Source organism: Bison bison, unplaced genomic scaffold, assembly GCF_000754665.1.
Source record: "Bison bison bison isolate TAMUID 2011002044 unplaced genomic scaffold, Bison_UMD1.0 scf7180017864371, whole genome shotgun sequence".
In the NCBI taxonomy this organism is placed as follows: domain Eukaryota; kingdom Metazoa; phylum Chordata; class Mammalia; order Artiodactyla; family Bovidae; genus Bison; species Bison bison.
This window is the reverse complement of record NW_011494943.1, coordinates 13398446-13414918: the sequence shown is the minus strand read 5'-3', so window position 1 is coordinate 13414918 and position 16473 is coordinate 13398446. Positions and strand designations below refer to the sequence as shown.

General features: G+C 51.2%; 1 protein-coding gene across 1 annotated transcript in view; it reads left to right on the top strand.

The window, feature by feature from the left end:
- The window catches only part of B3GNTL1 (UDP-GlcNAc:betaGal beta-1,3-N-acetylglucosaminyltransferase-like 1), a 106558-nt gene that overhangs the window by 77730 nt on the left and 12355 nt on the right, over positions 1–16473 (top strand). Inside the window, exons 7-8 of the mRNA XM_010856395.1 lie at positions 5776–5871; positions 11795–11919. Coding sequence (XP_010854697.1) covers positions 5776–5871; positions 11795–11919 — 221 coding nt within the window. The remainder of the gene's footprint in view (positions 1–5775; positions 5872–11794; positions 11920–16473) is intronic.

The following is a 16473-nucleotide window of genomic DNA, read 5'->3' as shown; positions in this document are numbered from 1 at the left end:
CCTCAAACACCCAGATGCTGAGATGCTGGGAGTCACAGGGCTCAGGTCTGTACTGATGGCTTCAGGACGCTCATGCCAGCAGCTTGCTGCGTGGCAGCAAAGATTTTGTTAAAGACTTTTTAAGTTTCTGTCTTTGTACCTCCACTGCAGGCACCACTAACCTTATCTCTGTCGCTAGTGGTTAAAACTCCCATTTTTAGGATTCCACACAAATAAAACTGTAATGGCCGCACTTGGCTGACGTTCACCTGTGTTGCGTGCGCATCGGTTGCTGTTTTGCTGGGGGCGCGTGTGTTGCGTCTGCACTATGGCGTCCTGCCATACATGGTTGATGCATAATGTTTAGGCTCTAATGTGTTTTGTCTGCTCTAAAGAAAGCCGCTTGGAACATTCATGGACAGGTTTTGTGTGGTGTGTGCCCAGGAGCGGAGCGACTGGTTGTGCAGAAGGTCTGAGCACCTGCTCAGCTGCTTTGCAAAGTGGTTCTGTCTCACTGTCCTCCCCGAAACCTGTGCGATTTTCACTTGGTGGTGTCAGTCTTTTTAATTGCAGCAACATGAGGGTGTAGTGTGTTTCCTCACAGTTAAAACTTCATTCCCCTGTCCCAGCTAGATAGCAGGAGGGCCCCTCCCCGTCTCCTCACCCCTCCCACCCCCAGGTGTAATCTCTGAAAAGGTCTGTAAACATCTGACAGATGTCCCCTGGGAATTGGGGGTTACACTGGAAATGTTACTTTAAATGGAAAAAGTGTCTTTGCGGATGTGATGAAGGACTTCAAGACTGCCCTGCCATCGTAAGTGTCCTTATAAGAGGAGTCAGAGGAGATTTGACCCAGACAGATAAGACACCAAGCCACTGGCTGTGAATACAGGAGAGGGGCCCTGAGCCAGGGAGGGCGAGTGGTGCTGGTGGCCTTCAGAAGCTGGAACGATGGTCCCCCTGCCTCTGAATGGAGCAAGGCCCTGCTGACACCCCAATTTCACACTGCGAGACTCACTTAGAACTTCTGGCCTCCAGGACTTTAAGAAAATAAACCACTGTTGTTTTAAGTCACTAAGTTTGTGGTAATTTGTGACAGCAACCACAGGAAACCAGTATAGTTACTGCAAGAAATAAGCCTTAAGTGAATGGGGAGATGCACGGTGCTCATGGTGGAGGACTCAGTGTTGCTGAGATGTCTGTCTTCCCCAGACTGATCTGTATGTTCATCATGATCCCAGTTGATATCACAGCAGGGTTGTTTGTTGTTGTTTTTAATGGAAATTGACAAACTCATTCTAAAATTTGTTGGAAATGCAAAGGATTTAGAATAGTCAAAAGTTCATCCGAAAAAGAACAAGGTTAGGGAACAAGCACTACCCGACCTCAAGGCTAATCCAGACAAAGTGTGCTGGCATGAAGATAGATCAAAGGGACGGAGTAGAGTCCAGAATTGACCTGTGTGTGCACAGACAACTGATCTTTTATCAAAGTGCAAATGCATTTCAGTGGGAAAAGAGCATCATCTTCAAACAGATGGAACACATGGATATCCATATGCAATAGAATTGAACTTTAAAACTTCACACTATGTGTGAAAATTAACTCAAAATGGATCCTAGAACGAAATGTAGAACTTAAAACTGTAAAAATTCTAGAAGAAAACTTAGGAAAAAAAATCTTTACATCCTTGGGTTAGGCAAAAAAGTTCTCAGATAAGATACCAAAATCACAATTAATAAGAGAAAAAAAATGGGTCAATTGGAATTCAAGAACGTTGGAAACTTCTTTGAAAGACATTGTTAAGAGAAGGAAAAGACAGGTCAGGGGAATGGGAGAAAATATTTGCAGATAATTTCTGATAAAGGGCTTGTGCCCAGAGCTCTGTAGGGCTCTCAAAGCTGAATGATAAGAAAATAAGTGTCCCCCCAAAAAATGGGCCGATGATTTGAATAGATGCCTCATCAAATAAGGTATATGGATGGCAAATTAGTTCAGCGTGGTTCGCCTAGAAAAATGTTACATCCTCAGTGAGATACCAGTGCAAACCTGTCAGCAGGTCTAGAATAAAAAGGCTGGCCATCCCACGTGTTTTTGCAAGAATGTGGAGCAACGGGAACTCACACTGCTGCTGGTGGGAACTCAAATGATCCAACCACTCTGGAAAACAGTTTAGCAGATTTTTTAGAAGCTGTCCATTCAACTGCCTTTTCATCCAGTCATCCCCTCTGGGTGTTTACCTGAGAGAAACAGAAGCCTAGAGACTTAAACCCAGATGCTCGCCACATAAACTAGGAGCAGCCCACATCCAACAGGCAAAAGGGAAAACAGCTGTAGTTCAGAGCGAACAGATGGTACTGAGTGCAAGAAACCAGAAAAGACTGCATGACTCGGTGAAATCCTGGTAAACGCAAGTAATTTACTTGTGATAGCAAGCCAATCAGAGAATCCCCTGGTGGTCCAGTGGTTACAATTCCACACTTCATTGCCAAGGGCCAGGGTCTGATCCCTTTTTGGGGAACTAAGATCCTGAAAGCAGTGTGTGCCCGCCCCCCAAAAAAGCAAGTTAGCAATTGCCTGGGGGAGGGAGGTGGGAAGCTCACCCCGGGGGACGGACAAGGGCACAAGGAAGCTGGGGATGGGGTGGTTGGGTGTGTAAGCTTTGGTCACATTCATCAAACTTTAAATATGTACCATGTGTTGCGCGTTGATCATGCACAACAAAATTGTAAGTCATTGGAGTCGTCCCTCATGCAACTAAGGGAAGACGTTAGTGGGCAGCCAGGTTTGTAGTCTGGAGCTTGGGGTCAATTAGAGATGAGTGGTCATTGCTGATGGGCTCCTGGGTGCGAATGCCTGTGGCTCAGGGCTCGGGAGCACTTGCCACTGGGGCACAGGGCAGAGCTGGAGGTCTGAGAATGGGGTGGACCTGTCCTGGACTGAATGCCCATGTCCTCCATCCTTGTCTTGAGGTCCTGAACCCTCAATGTGATGGGACTAGGAGACGGGGCCTTTGGGAGTGACTGGGGTCAGCTGAGGCCGTGAGGGTGGAGCCCTGTGATGGGATCAGACGCCAGAGCTCTTGCCGCCACATGGGGCCACACGGAGAAGGCCGCCTGCAGGCCAGGAAGAGGCCCCACCAGACCGGGCCCTGAGCTGTGGTGTGAGTCGCCATCCCCGTGAGCCTCTCAGCAGCTGCAGCCAAATGAAGTGGCACAGGGGAGCAGGGCCTGTGTGTACTATCCAAACGTTCAGCTTGGTGGTCTCCGGGCCGAGTGTGTGTTGTCAGAATCAGGAGCACACGCCGGTCACTCTAAGCCAGTGCCGTGGCTGGACACGGCGCCCAAGCTCAGAGGTGTGGGTAGGCATGGCTGTAACCAGGCCCAGCATGGGGACGCTAGCCCTCCTCCCAGGGCCTTGCCTGAGACACCCTCACCCGCTGAGGCTGCTGCACTGCCGCGCGGGGGAGCTTGTGTTCTGGGCTGAGAAGGGTGGGCCCGGTGCCCGCCCTGCGCCCCTAATGAAGGCGGAAGTGAGCTGACTTCAGTACTGCTGCTGCTGCTAAGTTGCTTCAGTCGTGTCCGACTCTGTGTGACCCCATAGACGGCAGCCCACCAGGCTCCCCGTCCCTGGGATTCTCCAGGCAAGAACACTGGAGTGGGTTGCCATTTCCTTCTCCAATGCAGGAAAGTGAAAAGTGAAAGGGAAGTCGCTCAGTCATATCCGACTCTTTGCGACCCCATGGACTGCAGCCTACCAGGCTCCTCCGCCCATGGGATTTTCCAGGCAAGAGTACTGGAGTGGAGTGCCATTGCCTTCTCCAGACTTCAGTACAGGAGTCTTCAATTCCTGCAAATCTCCCTTGCAGGTGGTGGGCTTGCCCTCAGGGCCCGCCTGCCCAAGGCTGTGGGATGCGTGTTGTCTATGTGTGTAGGCGTGTGCGTGTGTGAGGGGCTTGTCTGGGTTGAAGGCTCTCTGCCCAGAGTCCAGGGCAGAGAGAGGCAGATGTTTGGGTCTCCCTGGAGACCCCTTTGCTCCTGGGTGCTGCCTCCTTCTCCCTCCCTGCCTCAGACTCAGTGCAGGCAGTACAGCGAGGGAGGGAGGGGGGCCCAGTCCCTTTTTTATTTTCCCCACATCCTTCGTGCCCCAGGGTGTCAAGGGAAAGAGCCCTGTGTTCTGGTCTCTAGTTATTGTTGGCAGAACCTCCATGGCCCAGGCCAGGTGTTGTGGCTACAGGCAGGGCGAATCCCAGGAAGCCAGGAACCCCTCTCCACTCCTTGTGGGCTGGCAGGACCAGCCTGAGCTCGTGGGAGCAGTGGAGGCAGAATCGTGACCATGCCAGGGAGCTGGCCCTGAGTCCTGCTGACCTGCTTGACCCACACTGGGGCCTGGCCATGTTTCACATCCAGGAACACGTGACCTGAGTGCAGGAAGTGGCCACAACAGGCCATTCATTGAAGAAAGGGTTGTTTTTCTTCTAAGACAGTTTTGCTCAAGGTTTCTTATAATGAGTCCCTGGGGTTTTAGAGGTGGGATATGCTCATTAAGCCTACAACACCTTCTCCCGAGGGCTCCACGGCTCCCGTGGTCAGGGGCTGATCTGGACAGGACCTTAGCCCCCTGCTCTGCTGTAGGACAAGGAAGGGGCACCCACTGGCAGCCTCAGGTGACAGACGGGGGCACCTGTACACAGAGGGGCTCACACGCTACACTTCACACACCAGGTTAAGACACGACATTCCTTCACCTACACACAATTCAAACAGTGACTAGAACTGATGACTGGCAAATTTCTAAGAGGATTGTTAAGACCCTCACGAGTTCTGTCTTGCTGGAAACCACATTTAAAACTCAGAACCCACACGTCAGCAGCCGCTCCACTTCTTAAGCCCATGGTGGGGTGGGGTGCAGGGGGGATCCCATGTCAATCACCAAGCCCTAGTCACCACAGCAGCCTCGCCCCTTCCCTATATCACCAAAGAGAAAGTTCCACAAACAGGTTCCCCCAGCCACCTGTGGTCGGTGAGGCTCCTGAGTGAGCAGAAAGCTTGAGAGGCGGGGGCTAGGCAGGGAGTAGTCTCTGGTGGAAGTGTCTCGAAGCAAAAGTGCAGAAGACAGGCTTGCTCGGGGCTGAGCGAGCTTGGCAGGTGAGGGCTGCGTGGAAGGGGTGGGCTGTCCCAAGTGACTGTCTGCTGCTGGGTGTTCACAAACCATGTCCAAGTACAGAAGAAACTTGTCCCAGGCACAGAGCGTGGGGGTCTGTCCGTCCCATTCTGTTCCAGCTTAGCTTCTGGGCGTGACTCCCTGTCCCCAAGACGTGCTCACAGCCTCACACTGTCCCTGATTTGGGTGCAGGTCGGGCCTGACGTCAGGCAGGTTCTCACAGAGTCCATGGCACAAGTGCAGACTTTATAACCTAGTAGAAATAAAGAGCTCGGAGCCCCCAAGCCCAGCCACCCCCAGTCAGGCAGACAAAGCCCCCGTGGTGGACACGCAGCTCCTCTCTGTCGTCGCTCTTCCTTTCAGGCGTTCCTTTTCATTAGGGTGTAGGTGAAGCTCGATCAGGGAGTGATTAGAGCACAGCCCCAAGGAGCTGGGGGTGGGGATCCCCCCTGCCTGTCCGCCTGGGGAGCCGGACACCATTGATCTGCCTCTAGAGCCACTTGAGCCTTTGTACTGACAGGGAAGGGCCATGCACGGTTTATCACTTTCTGAGTGACTTTCTGGGAGATAACCCGAGGGGTTGTGTGACAACTGTTCTTCTCTGTTAATTGTGTCGATGCTAATTGTTTCCAGGTGTTTACCTCCAACGGCCCCACCGTGATCATGCCCACCTGGTTCTGCTCCCGAGCCTGGTTCGCCCACGTGGGCCCGTTTGATGAGGGCGGGCGGGTAAGTGTGGTCCATGGATCCCTCCTCTGGGCATGCGGGGAGGGGCTTTCAGGGCCTTCCCAGCGCTCCCTGGGGCTGCGTGTGGGTGCTGGGCCTCCCCGGGAGCAGCAGGTTTCTGTGTGAAGACCATGGGCGTCTGCTCTGGGCTCACACCCACGCGGCCACCTCATCCTGGTTTAAGGGCTGTTTATGGGAAAATGCAGGACACGGGCAGTGCCGCCCTGCCACCCTGGGCGGCAGTGGGAGAGGAGCGCCCCTCGCTCCCCTGAGGGTGGCGGCCCCGGAGCACCGGGGGCGAGCTGGCCTGGGCCTACCCCGCAGGGCAGGACCCACGCTGGCCTCTGGCTTAGAAACGGGGACACAGACCCCGACCTGCTGTCCCTCCTCGACGGCCTTAGAGGGAACACTCCGACGGTCAGAAGGTAAATCAAGGTTGATTAGTTTGCTTTCCTTTAAGTCTCCTTAAATTGGCTTTGAGACGTGTGTTCTGGTCTCGTGGTGGATGGAGCCCGTGGGCCAGACGTGTTAACGCCCATCAGGCCAGAAGGTGGGGGTGACGCAGGCCCAGGCTCACCGTCTGCCCCAGGACCTTGGCCCCCGTCCAGCCCGCTCACAGTCTTCTCTCCACTTTGGCGGGGACCGTCACCCACTGCCAGGGGCCCAGGGGATCCTTGGCTTGGGGCCCCCTCCTCCCTGACCCCACCCAGCATTTTTCTGACCACCCCCCAGGGAGAGGCTGGCTCCTCAGCTGCCCCCTGCGCTGGACCCTGGCCAGACAGTCCCTCCCATAACTACCCAGACATGCCCTCCGTGCTGGTCTCGCGTGTACAAACCAGGGGCCCAGCCCGTCTGTCCTCAGGACTGGCCAGACTGGGGAATGTCTGCGCCTCAGCTCCACTGGCCGTCCCTGTCCTCGAGGGTCTCGTGAGCGCGTAGCCACACTCTGCCCAGGGACTCCCACTGGGGGCTGCAGGGGGCCAAGGCCAGAGAGATGGCAGAGTGTCCTCTCTGCCAACAGATTCTCCTTGAAATCAAAGCATGGGGGGAGCAAACGGACACGCCATGAGTCTCCCCACCACTAAGCAGGTGCTGCAAAAGCCGCTCACACTGGTGCTGAGTCCAAGCACCTGTTCTCATTCCTCTGCGGCAAGTAGCTCCAAGATGGTCATCAGGAGGCATTCCCTAAATTGCAGCCATGACCAACTTCAGGACGGGAAGTGCGTCAGGCCTCTTAGCACAAGTTAATTCTTCCTGGAGAGACAGCTGCGGAAGGAAAGAAAGTCCATCCCTCTCTTTGTACAGGAATCGGGGCTCAGGGACCAAGGACCTGGGCTGGGCTGGGGCCGTGGCTGCAGCAAGTGAGGGATGTGGCATGAGGAGGGGGTCACAGATGGCCATGAAGCCCACCTCCAGGTGAGGACATGAGGTGTTTCCTGGTTCCTTCAGGCCCTCCCCCAAGAAAACAGGTTGAGCTGAAGAGTTCTTTGTGGAATGCATTTGAGGGAGCACCATGTGCTGGGGGCTGGTCCTCAGCTGGTTGTCCCAGTCTGGGAGGCTGCAGCTCTCACCCAGAAGGGAAGAACAGGGAACTGGAGCCGCCGGGACAGTTGAGGTGCTAAAGGTCCCAGAGCAGGATGGGATAAACGAGGACGAAGCGGGCATGAGCTGAGCCCACAAGGTGCTCAGGTCTTAAATCCGGAAGATGCACTCCCAGAGTGAGGTGGAAGGGAGGGAGGAGAGTTGGAGGAGGGCACGGGACGGCACCCAGCTTGAGGGGTCTGGATGTTCCCAGGAGACAACTGTTTCAGGCCCTTAAACCAAAAAGAAAGTGACCAAAATGGTGTTTGTTGGTTCAGAACAGAGCTCTTCTGAGGGCGGGGATGGCCCGGAGTGGGTCGTGGTTGCTCAGAAGAGCTGCTACCCAGCACGGCAGACACTTTTCAGAAGTGCCTTTGCACCCGTTGGAAAGATCCTCAGGTTTGGAGTCACTGTGTGGCTTATGAGCTGCCACCCCCTCTCTGGAGGTGGGGGCCCCAGGCTCCTTTGCATTTTAGCCATTCTGACTGGAGTTGTGTGGTTTCCTGTTGTATTTTAGTCTACATTTTCTAGATGACTTACAATGTTGAGCAATTTTTCATGTGCGGATTGGCTGCTCCTATGTTTTATGAAGCATCCAGATTTTTTTGCCCGGTTTTGGGTGGAGCATCTTATTTATGTGGCCAGGGAGGTCTCAGTTGCAGCACACAGGATCTTCCATCTTTGTCGAAGCACGTGGGATCTTTAGTTGCAGCACTCAGACTCTGTGGGATCTAGTTCCCTGAACAGGGATCGAACCCAGGCCCCTGCATTGGAAGCCTGGAGTCTTAGTCGCTTGATCTGATGCTTCCAGCGCAGGGGGCCTGGACCGCCGGAGAGATCCCTGTGGAGTCGTCTTGTTGAGGTGTTGGTGTTCCGGGTCAGATGCGTGCTCGTGGGTATTTCCTCCCATCCTTGGTCTCTGTGTTCTGGGATCTTCCCTCACTGCCACCTATGCTCGCCCCGGTTCTGTCCCGAGGATGTCAGGGCAGCGAGGCTGGGGCGTCCACCTCTGTTTTGTGGGTGTCATCTCCCTGCCCCAGCGCCCCCCGCTCTGAGCCTGGGCCTCACAGGTGCTGCAGAGGTTGGCCTCTCAGACACCCAAAGCCAGAAGCTGGCATCTTCTCTCGTGCCTTAGAAACCTCTCTTGGTATCAAAGAAAGTTTGTATTTTGTCATCTCTGTATCGAATGCCCTTAATTCCATATGCTCTTCTTAAACCTTTCCTGCTCAGCTTTTTGTGTTTGTTTTTGAAAGTATTCTGACTCCTACCTGTTGCTTGAATGGCAGTCAAGCCTATTCCCTCTCTCTCTCCTGATTTTGATGTGTGATTTCTGCTCACATCAGAAGGTGGGCCCCATGCTGAGTCCCCAGGTGCCTGTCCGAGTCCCTGGACTCAGCCTCACACGTCAGGCTTCCCCACGTCTGAAGGGCCATGGCGTTCCTTGTTCCTGCACATTGACGCTGTGGTTTTGGACACACAAAGGAGGGATGGATTGCACAGAAAACCCTGGGCCACACCTTCCCTCCTGTCCTAAGGACACAGCTCCCCATTGCCTCTCTCTGCCTGACACTCCTCAGACTCACCTGGAGGCAACAGCGGAATTCCCTCCTTGTTGTTAAAGACTCTTGGTTTCACTGGGTTCCGACGTGATCTGGTTCCGATGTGGGAACCAGGTCTGCTCTTATCTCTTTTTGGCTTATAGTTTTAAGTTTTAGCTGTCCGCTGTTGCTGTGGTTTTCTATTTCAATATTCATTATACATTGGCTAGATTTTCTTTGTCTTCCAATTCAACAACTCTCTCTTAAACCCTTTTTTATTATTTAATTTTCTTAATCTTCACTTTCTTGTTTATTTTCCTACGTTTCTTCAGTGCCCCTTATTTTTATTCAGATCTGTTTTCCCTGGAGAACTAATTTCGTCTTCATTTCTCACATAATTTTTGTCTTTTTCTTCTATTTCTATTTTGAGTTCAGTCAATCCTCTCCTATTTAAAAGGTTTATTGGGGTATAATTCGTATAATTCACCTGTTAAATGTGCAGTTCAGTGTATTTCAGCACATTCACGGGGATGTACAACCATCACCACCGTCTGATGTTACGAAAGAGCTTCGCCTCCCAGAGAAGCCCACCTGCGGTCACGCCCCCAGCCCAGGCTAGTCCCCCCTCCTCTGTCTTTGCACGCACTCTTTGCACGGGTCCAGCTCTGTTACGGAATTTCTGGTTCAAGATGGCCTGCCCCTTTCTCAAGCCTTGTGGAGGACGTGTGATTTCACGTGGAGAGTTGTTCACAGAATTTTTTTCTTCTTGATTTTTGGTGGTGATGTTTTTGTTTGGGGTGCTTGTCTGTTCACAGAAGTGTTTTTCTGTTTCCTGTCACGCTGGCTTTGTGTAGCCTCTGTTCACAGGACTCCTGCCCCAGGGTCGCCCCTTGTGTGACCCCAGGGAAGTACAGCAGCGTTGAGGGCAGGAAGGGGAGGAGAGTGTGTCTCCTGCTTCTCCCGTTTCATCCCACAGGACCCTCATCCCCTTTCTCCACACCTCCGAGGGCACACGCCCTTCCACACCCCAAGAGCCCCCAGGGCAGGGGTGACTCCCCCAGTCTTCTCAGGCCCCTGTCCCCACGGAGGACTGGGCCTCAGGACCTGGTTTTCCACCTTCTCTGGCTAAATTCTCAGTTGTCTCTCTGCCAGAAATAAGAAAACTCTGGGGTTGAGTTCCTACTGGTCATGAGCAGAGAGGACATCCTCTCTCCTTCCTAAATCTATAAAGCGCAGAGTTACAATGTGCTCTTGAAAGGTGCCTTTGAAAATGCAGAAAATTAGCAAAAGGAAGAATATACAAATCACCAATGAGCCCATCACCACACATCTGCTCTGAACTTTTGTGTGGGGTCCTTTTGTCTTTCTTTAACTGTGGACGACTTTTAGCTGAGCTGCAAACTTTTTCTTTTCTTAATTTTGGCTGCACTGGGTCTTCATTGCTGCTTGCCGGCTTTCTCTGGGTGGGGCTAGTGGGTGCTCCTCTGTAGTTGCAGTGCACGTGCAAGCACAATTGTGAAAGCTGACTTTTAACATTCTGGTATAAATCCTTTCATGACTTGTGGTCTTTGTGAAAACACTTCAGTCACCACAGTGGTCCATCAAGTCACGGAATGACTCAGCAGCTGATGCTGGAAGTGAGGCTGTTTGCACGGCTCCTGCGTCGCTTTCCTATGCGGCCTGCTGCCCCGTCAGTCTCTCGTGTGTTGAGACCCCCTGGCAGCGATTCCCTGGGCAGGGGTGGCTCTGTGTGGGGACCGATGCGGTGCTCAGTGTGGCAGCTCAGAAGTGAGCCCAGTGGCCTGCCCACAGGGTGGCTCTCAGGCCTGAGCCAGGAGGTGGCAGAATTCATGGCCGGGTGATCACAGACAAGGGGCATCAGTTCATCACAGACCCCAGAGGCTGGGTGCATAGGGCCCAGTCCGGGGATACACTTGGGCCAAGAAGCTGGCCAGAAGTGGCCAGGAGTCCCCTCTCTCCCCAAGGGTAACGGCCACGGGGCTCTACCAGGGCGTCGAGACCTCAGAGGCCAGCCATGCCACCTTCCCCTCAGGGTGGATGAGCTGGGTGAGCAACATTGGCTCTACCGGGAACAGTCAGCCCCACTGTGGTGCTGGCGCTGCCCTGACCTGAGCTTGGGCTGAAGAGGCAGAACAGGCTGGGGCTGGCGCACAGCAGCCTCTGCACTGTGGGGAAACCAGCCTCTGCCCGGAGCAGGGGTCCTGGCAGCTTGCCCAGCTGTTGCTGGGCTCTGCTCACCAGTCACGCCCTGGGTGACCTCCTGTCCAGACCCTCTGCTTTCTTGGTTTTCACCTTGAACTCAAGGAAGTGAAGGAGCTGCAATTGTTATCCCCGTCAGGACTGAGGTCCCCCAGCCCCGGACTGACCAGCAGGGCAGCTGCAGCCCCGCCAGCCAGCCCTGATCTGAGCCCTTCTCCAGACAAGGGTGGGAGGCCTGGGTTCTCACAGGACAGGAGGACCCCATGGGACCCTGCAGACCCTCAGAGCAGTGTGCCCGTCAACAGGGAGGGGGCAGTGGGGTCCAGGGTCCAGTTGGAGGCCGTGAGTGAGAGTGACTACAGGGCTTGGGTCTACTCCTCGGGCACCTTCTTGTCCCAGAGCCGCCTCTTATGGTCACGTTTGCCGAGCTCTGGCCATGAGCTGGGGGCAGCTGGATGTGTTGTTTTCCAGCTGAGGCCTCACCGGTCAGGCTGGGCTCAAGTGTGGGGGCCCCAGGCCGACCTCCATCTCCCGTTGCCTGAACCAAGGCTCTGTTCTGAGTGGATACATGTTTCTTCATCCTGCAGGGTGTCCCTGAGGACCTGCTGTTCTTCTACGAGCACCTGAGGAAGGGCGGCGGGGTCGTCCGTGTGGACCAGAGCCTCCTCCTGTACCGCTACCACCCCGGCGCGGCCACACACTCCGTCCTCGAGTACGTGGTCCTGGGGTCCAGACTGGGTGGGGTGGGGGGACCCAGTCAGGTCTCTGCCCCAAGGTGGGGACCTGGGAGCGTGGCTGACACCAGAGCCCATGGCCTCCCAGGAGGGAGGTCATCCCCAGTCTGTGGACCAGCATTTTCCTCAGGATCAAGGCTAAGTGTCTGCTCTCACTTTTATTATTTATTTCAGTTGCTTTGGGTCTTTGTTGCTGCACAGGCTGTCTCCAGTTGCAGCGAGCAGGGCCTGCTCTCTAGCTGCGCCTCATTGTGGTGGCTTCCCTTATTGCAGAGCGCAGGCTCTGGGCGCTTGGACTTCAGTAGTTGCGGCTCAAGGTCTCTAGAGCATGAGCTCAGTAGTTGTGACACGGGGCTTAGTTGCCCCGTGGCACATGGGATTGTATTTCCTGGACTGAGGATCAAACCCGTGTCCCCTGCATTGGCAGGCAGATTCTTAACCACTGGACCATGGCTCAGTGGGTAAAGAATCTGCCTGCAATGCAGGAGACACAGGAGACGTGGGTTCGATTCCCTGGGTCAGCAAGATCCCCTGCAGGGGGCATGGCAACCCACAGCAGTGTTCTTGCCTGAAAAATTCCATGGGCAGAGGAGCCTGGCAGGCTACAGTCCAAAGGCTGGACACAACTGAGCAACTGGGCACACACAGAATCCACACGTGGATGTTGTCTGCGGGTCCTGTTCTCACTTGATTTGAGCTGAAAGGACTCAGAATGAGCCCAGCGCACCACTGATGTGATGACAGGTGGGCTGGGGGCATCCTCTTCCTTCTCTGCCCACCAGGGTGAGGCCGGCTGGGGCAGAGGTTGGGTCATCCCCTACGAGGCCATCGCAAAGGCCGGCCCCTCCTTGTCGTGGCTCACGGCCTCCCAGGTTCCAAAGCTGGAGGTCAACTGCCAGGGGTAGGGCAGGGTAGGCGCCCGAAGTGCAGGCTGGGTGAAGACGAGCGAGCTGTGTGTTTCTTTCTTTAGTTTGAACTCTGTGCATGTGCACATGTATGTTTGTGCAGGTGTGTGTGAGTGTTTTGTTTCAAACCACCACAAGTGTGGAGACACTCGGTGCTACCGTGATGCTGCTCACTTGGGGACAGAGAGGAGTGGAGCCCTGAAACAGGTCTGTGATCAGGGCATCTTCTGAGTGGAAAGAGCGTGAGGCAAAGACATGCATTTGAGTTTCTGGACACAGAGGAGACTCTTTTCTTCCCCAGAGGGTATGAGACTCGTTGGAAGGCGTGGCCGCTCAGCTGCTGTCCAGAGAGGTCTCCTGCCCACTGTCACAGCGGGCGTGATGCTGATTGGAGAATGTGTTGTGGGGGGATCACAGATTGCAGTATTCATATTCATCTGGGAGATCCTTGAACTTTTGCAGGGGCGCTATTCCTTACTGAAGCTTAGCTTGTTTGTTTTCCAGCTTTAAGCAAAAGAGCTTGATTTCTCTTGTCTTTTGATAAATCTGAATTTTGATATAGTAGCTCTAGTGAAGCATCATAGGGAGTTTATTGTCATGAACTTGACTCAATGTAAGTGCGATCTGCACACATGGGGTGAAGGTCTAGGGGGACATAAGAGTCCTAAATGTGTATATCCCTAATCACAGAGTTTCAAAATACACAGGCAAAAACTGGTAGAAATAAAGGGAGAAGTAGACAAACCCATAGTTACAGTTGAAAATTTTAATATTCGTATCTCAGTAATTCTTAGAAGTTGGGAAGTCTGAGGATCAGAAGATTTGAGCAACACTGTTAATTAGCCAACATAACAGTAGACATTTAAGGAACACTATAGAAAGAAAGCTGGAATCAAGATTGCTGGGAGAAATATCAATAACAGATATGCAGATGACACCACCCTTATGGCAGAAACTGAAGAAGAACTAAAAAGCCTCTTGATGAAAGTGAAAGAGGAGAGTGAAAAAGTTGGTTTAAAGCTCACCATTCAGAAAACAAAGATCATGGCATCCGGTCCCATCACTTCATGGGAAATAGATGGGGAACTGTGGAAACAGTGTCAGACTTTATATTTTTGGGCTCCAAAATCCCTGCAGATGGTGATTGCAACCATGAAATTAAAAGACGCTTACTCCTTGGAAGGAAAGTTATGACCAACCTAGATAGCATATTCAAAAGCAGAGACATTACTTTGCCAACAAAGGTCCATCTAGTCAAGGCTATGGTTTTTCCAGTGGTCACGTATGGATGTGAGAGTTGGACTGTGAAGAAAGCTGAGTGCCGAAGAATTGATGCTTTTGAACTGTGGTGTTGGAGAAGACTCTTGAGAGTCCCTTGGACTGCAAGGCGATCCAACCAGTCCATTCTGAAGGAGATCAGTCCTGGGTGTTCTTTGGAAGGAATGATGCTAAAGCTGAAACGCCAATACTTTGGCCACCTCATGCGAAGAGTTGACTCATTGGAAAAGACTCTAATGCTGAGAGGGATTGGGGGCAGGAGGAGAAGGGGATGACAGAGGATGAGATGGCTGGATGGCATCACTGACTCGATGGACGTGAGTCTGAGTGAACTCCAGGAGTTGGTGATGGACAGGGAGGCCTGGCGTGCTGCAGTTCTTGGGGTTGCAGAGAGTCAGACACGACTGAGCGACTGAACTGACAGAAAGAAAGTGAAATTGCTCAGTCATGTCTGACTCTTTGTGACCCCATAGACTGTAGCCTGCCAGGCTCCTCTGTCCATGGGGTTTTCCAGGCAAGAATACTGGAGTGGGTTGCCATTTCCTTCTCCAGGGGATCTTCCTGACCCCGAGATCAAACCCGGGTCTTCTGTATTGCAGGAAGACGCTTTACCATCTGAGCCACCAGGGAATCTACAAGGAACACTAAACTCCAGAATATACATACTTTTAAAGTACAAGATAGACATTACTTTGGGCCAGTAAGCAAGTCTGAACACGTTTCAAATGATTGAAATACTGGGTATGTTTTATAAATTAGAAATCATTAAGACATCTTGAATATCCAAAATATTTGGAAATTAAGCAACCAAGGGAAAAAAAATCACAAGGATACTAGGGGGAAATTTTAACTAATGACAAAACAGTATGTAAAAGTTTGTGGGATTTAGCTAAAGCAGAGTTTTACAGTAAAATTTTATGGCTTTAAAAGCTTATGTTATTAAAGAAAAAAGCAATTGTCTAAGTCTCCACGTTTAGAAGTTACAAACTAACAGCAAAGTAAACTCAAATAGAAGAAAAGAAATAAAGAAGGTAAAACTGAAAATGGATATCAATAGGAAAAATATGAGTAAAACCAGGAATTGATTTGAAATAAAATCAGTGCAATTGAAAAACCTCTCACAAGATTGATTTTTAAGAGAACACAGATTGCCAGTATACTGAGAATTAAAGAGAGGACATCACTACAGATCCAAGAGATACTTAAAGTATAAATAATAATTAAAATTAGATTAGTGATTTTTAAACTTTTCATAAAGAAAAGCCAAGCCAGATGGCTTTACTGATATATTCTATCAAAAATGTAAGGGAGACTAATACTAACCTTACGTGAATTCTTTTAGGAAATAGAAGAGGAGAAAGATCTATTGGGTGTTGGGAGGGAGGAGCTTCACACTTACTCCCTAAGACCAGCATGACTCTGAAGTTTAAAATGCTACAAGAATATTATAGGAAAATAAAATTAAAGACCAATATCCCTTATGAGAATAGGTGCAAAAAATCATTCACAAAATATTGCCAAGTCAAATTCAGAAATATATAGGAAAGGATAATACATCATGAATACAAGTCTGGTTTAACTCTCCAAAATCAGTTTGATTTCCTACAGTAACAGAATAAAGGATAAAAATCACACAGCCCAATAGATGCAGAAAAAACATTTAACAATTCAATATCCCTTTATGGTTTTTTAAAAAAATCTCAGCAAACTAGAAATAGAAGGAAACTTTCTCAGTCTGATAGTATCTACACAAACCTATAACTAACCTTATATTTAATAATTAAGGACGGAAAGCATTCCCTTCTAAGATCAGGAGGAAGTGATCTCCTGATTGTTCCTCTCACTACTTCTATTCAACATAGGAAGGGAAGTCAGTGCAGTAAGATCAGGAGAAGAAAAGATACAAGCATTAGGAAGTGGAAGGAAGACGGCATCATTTGTATCAATAGATGGCATGATTGTGTCTCATAGGAAATCAAAACCAATAACATAGTCAGTCTTCCAAGATACAAATTTATAGACTTGGAATAAAACAATTGAAAAAAAAATGCAGTTTAAAAAATGTACAGTGACATCAGTGATATAATATTTTTAAGTAAGTGTAACAAAGTATAGCTCTAGCTGCTAAAATCCATTCCAAAAAATGCTGAGGGAAATTAAAACCTATACAATAGATCGATGGAGAGAGATACCACGTTCATGGATTGGAAGATTCATTATTGGTTTTTTTTTACTTTATTTTTGGCTGTGCTGGGTCTCGGTTGCTGCATGCAGGCTTTATCTAGCTGTGGCAGGTGGGGGCTGCTCTCTAGTCGCCAGGCACAGGCTTCTCCTTGCAGAGCACGGGGT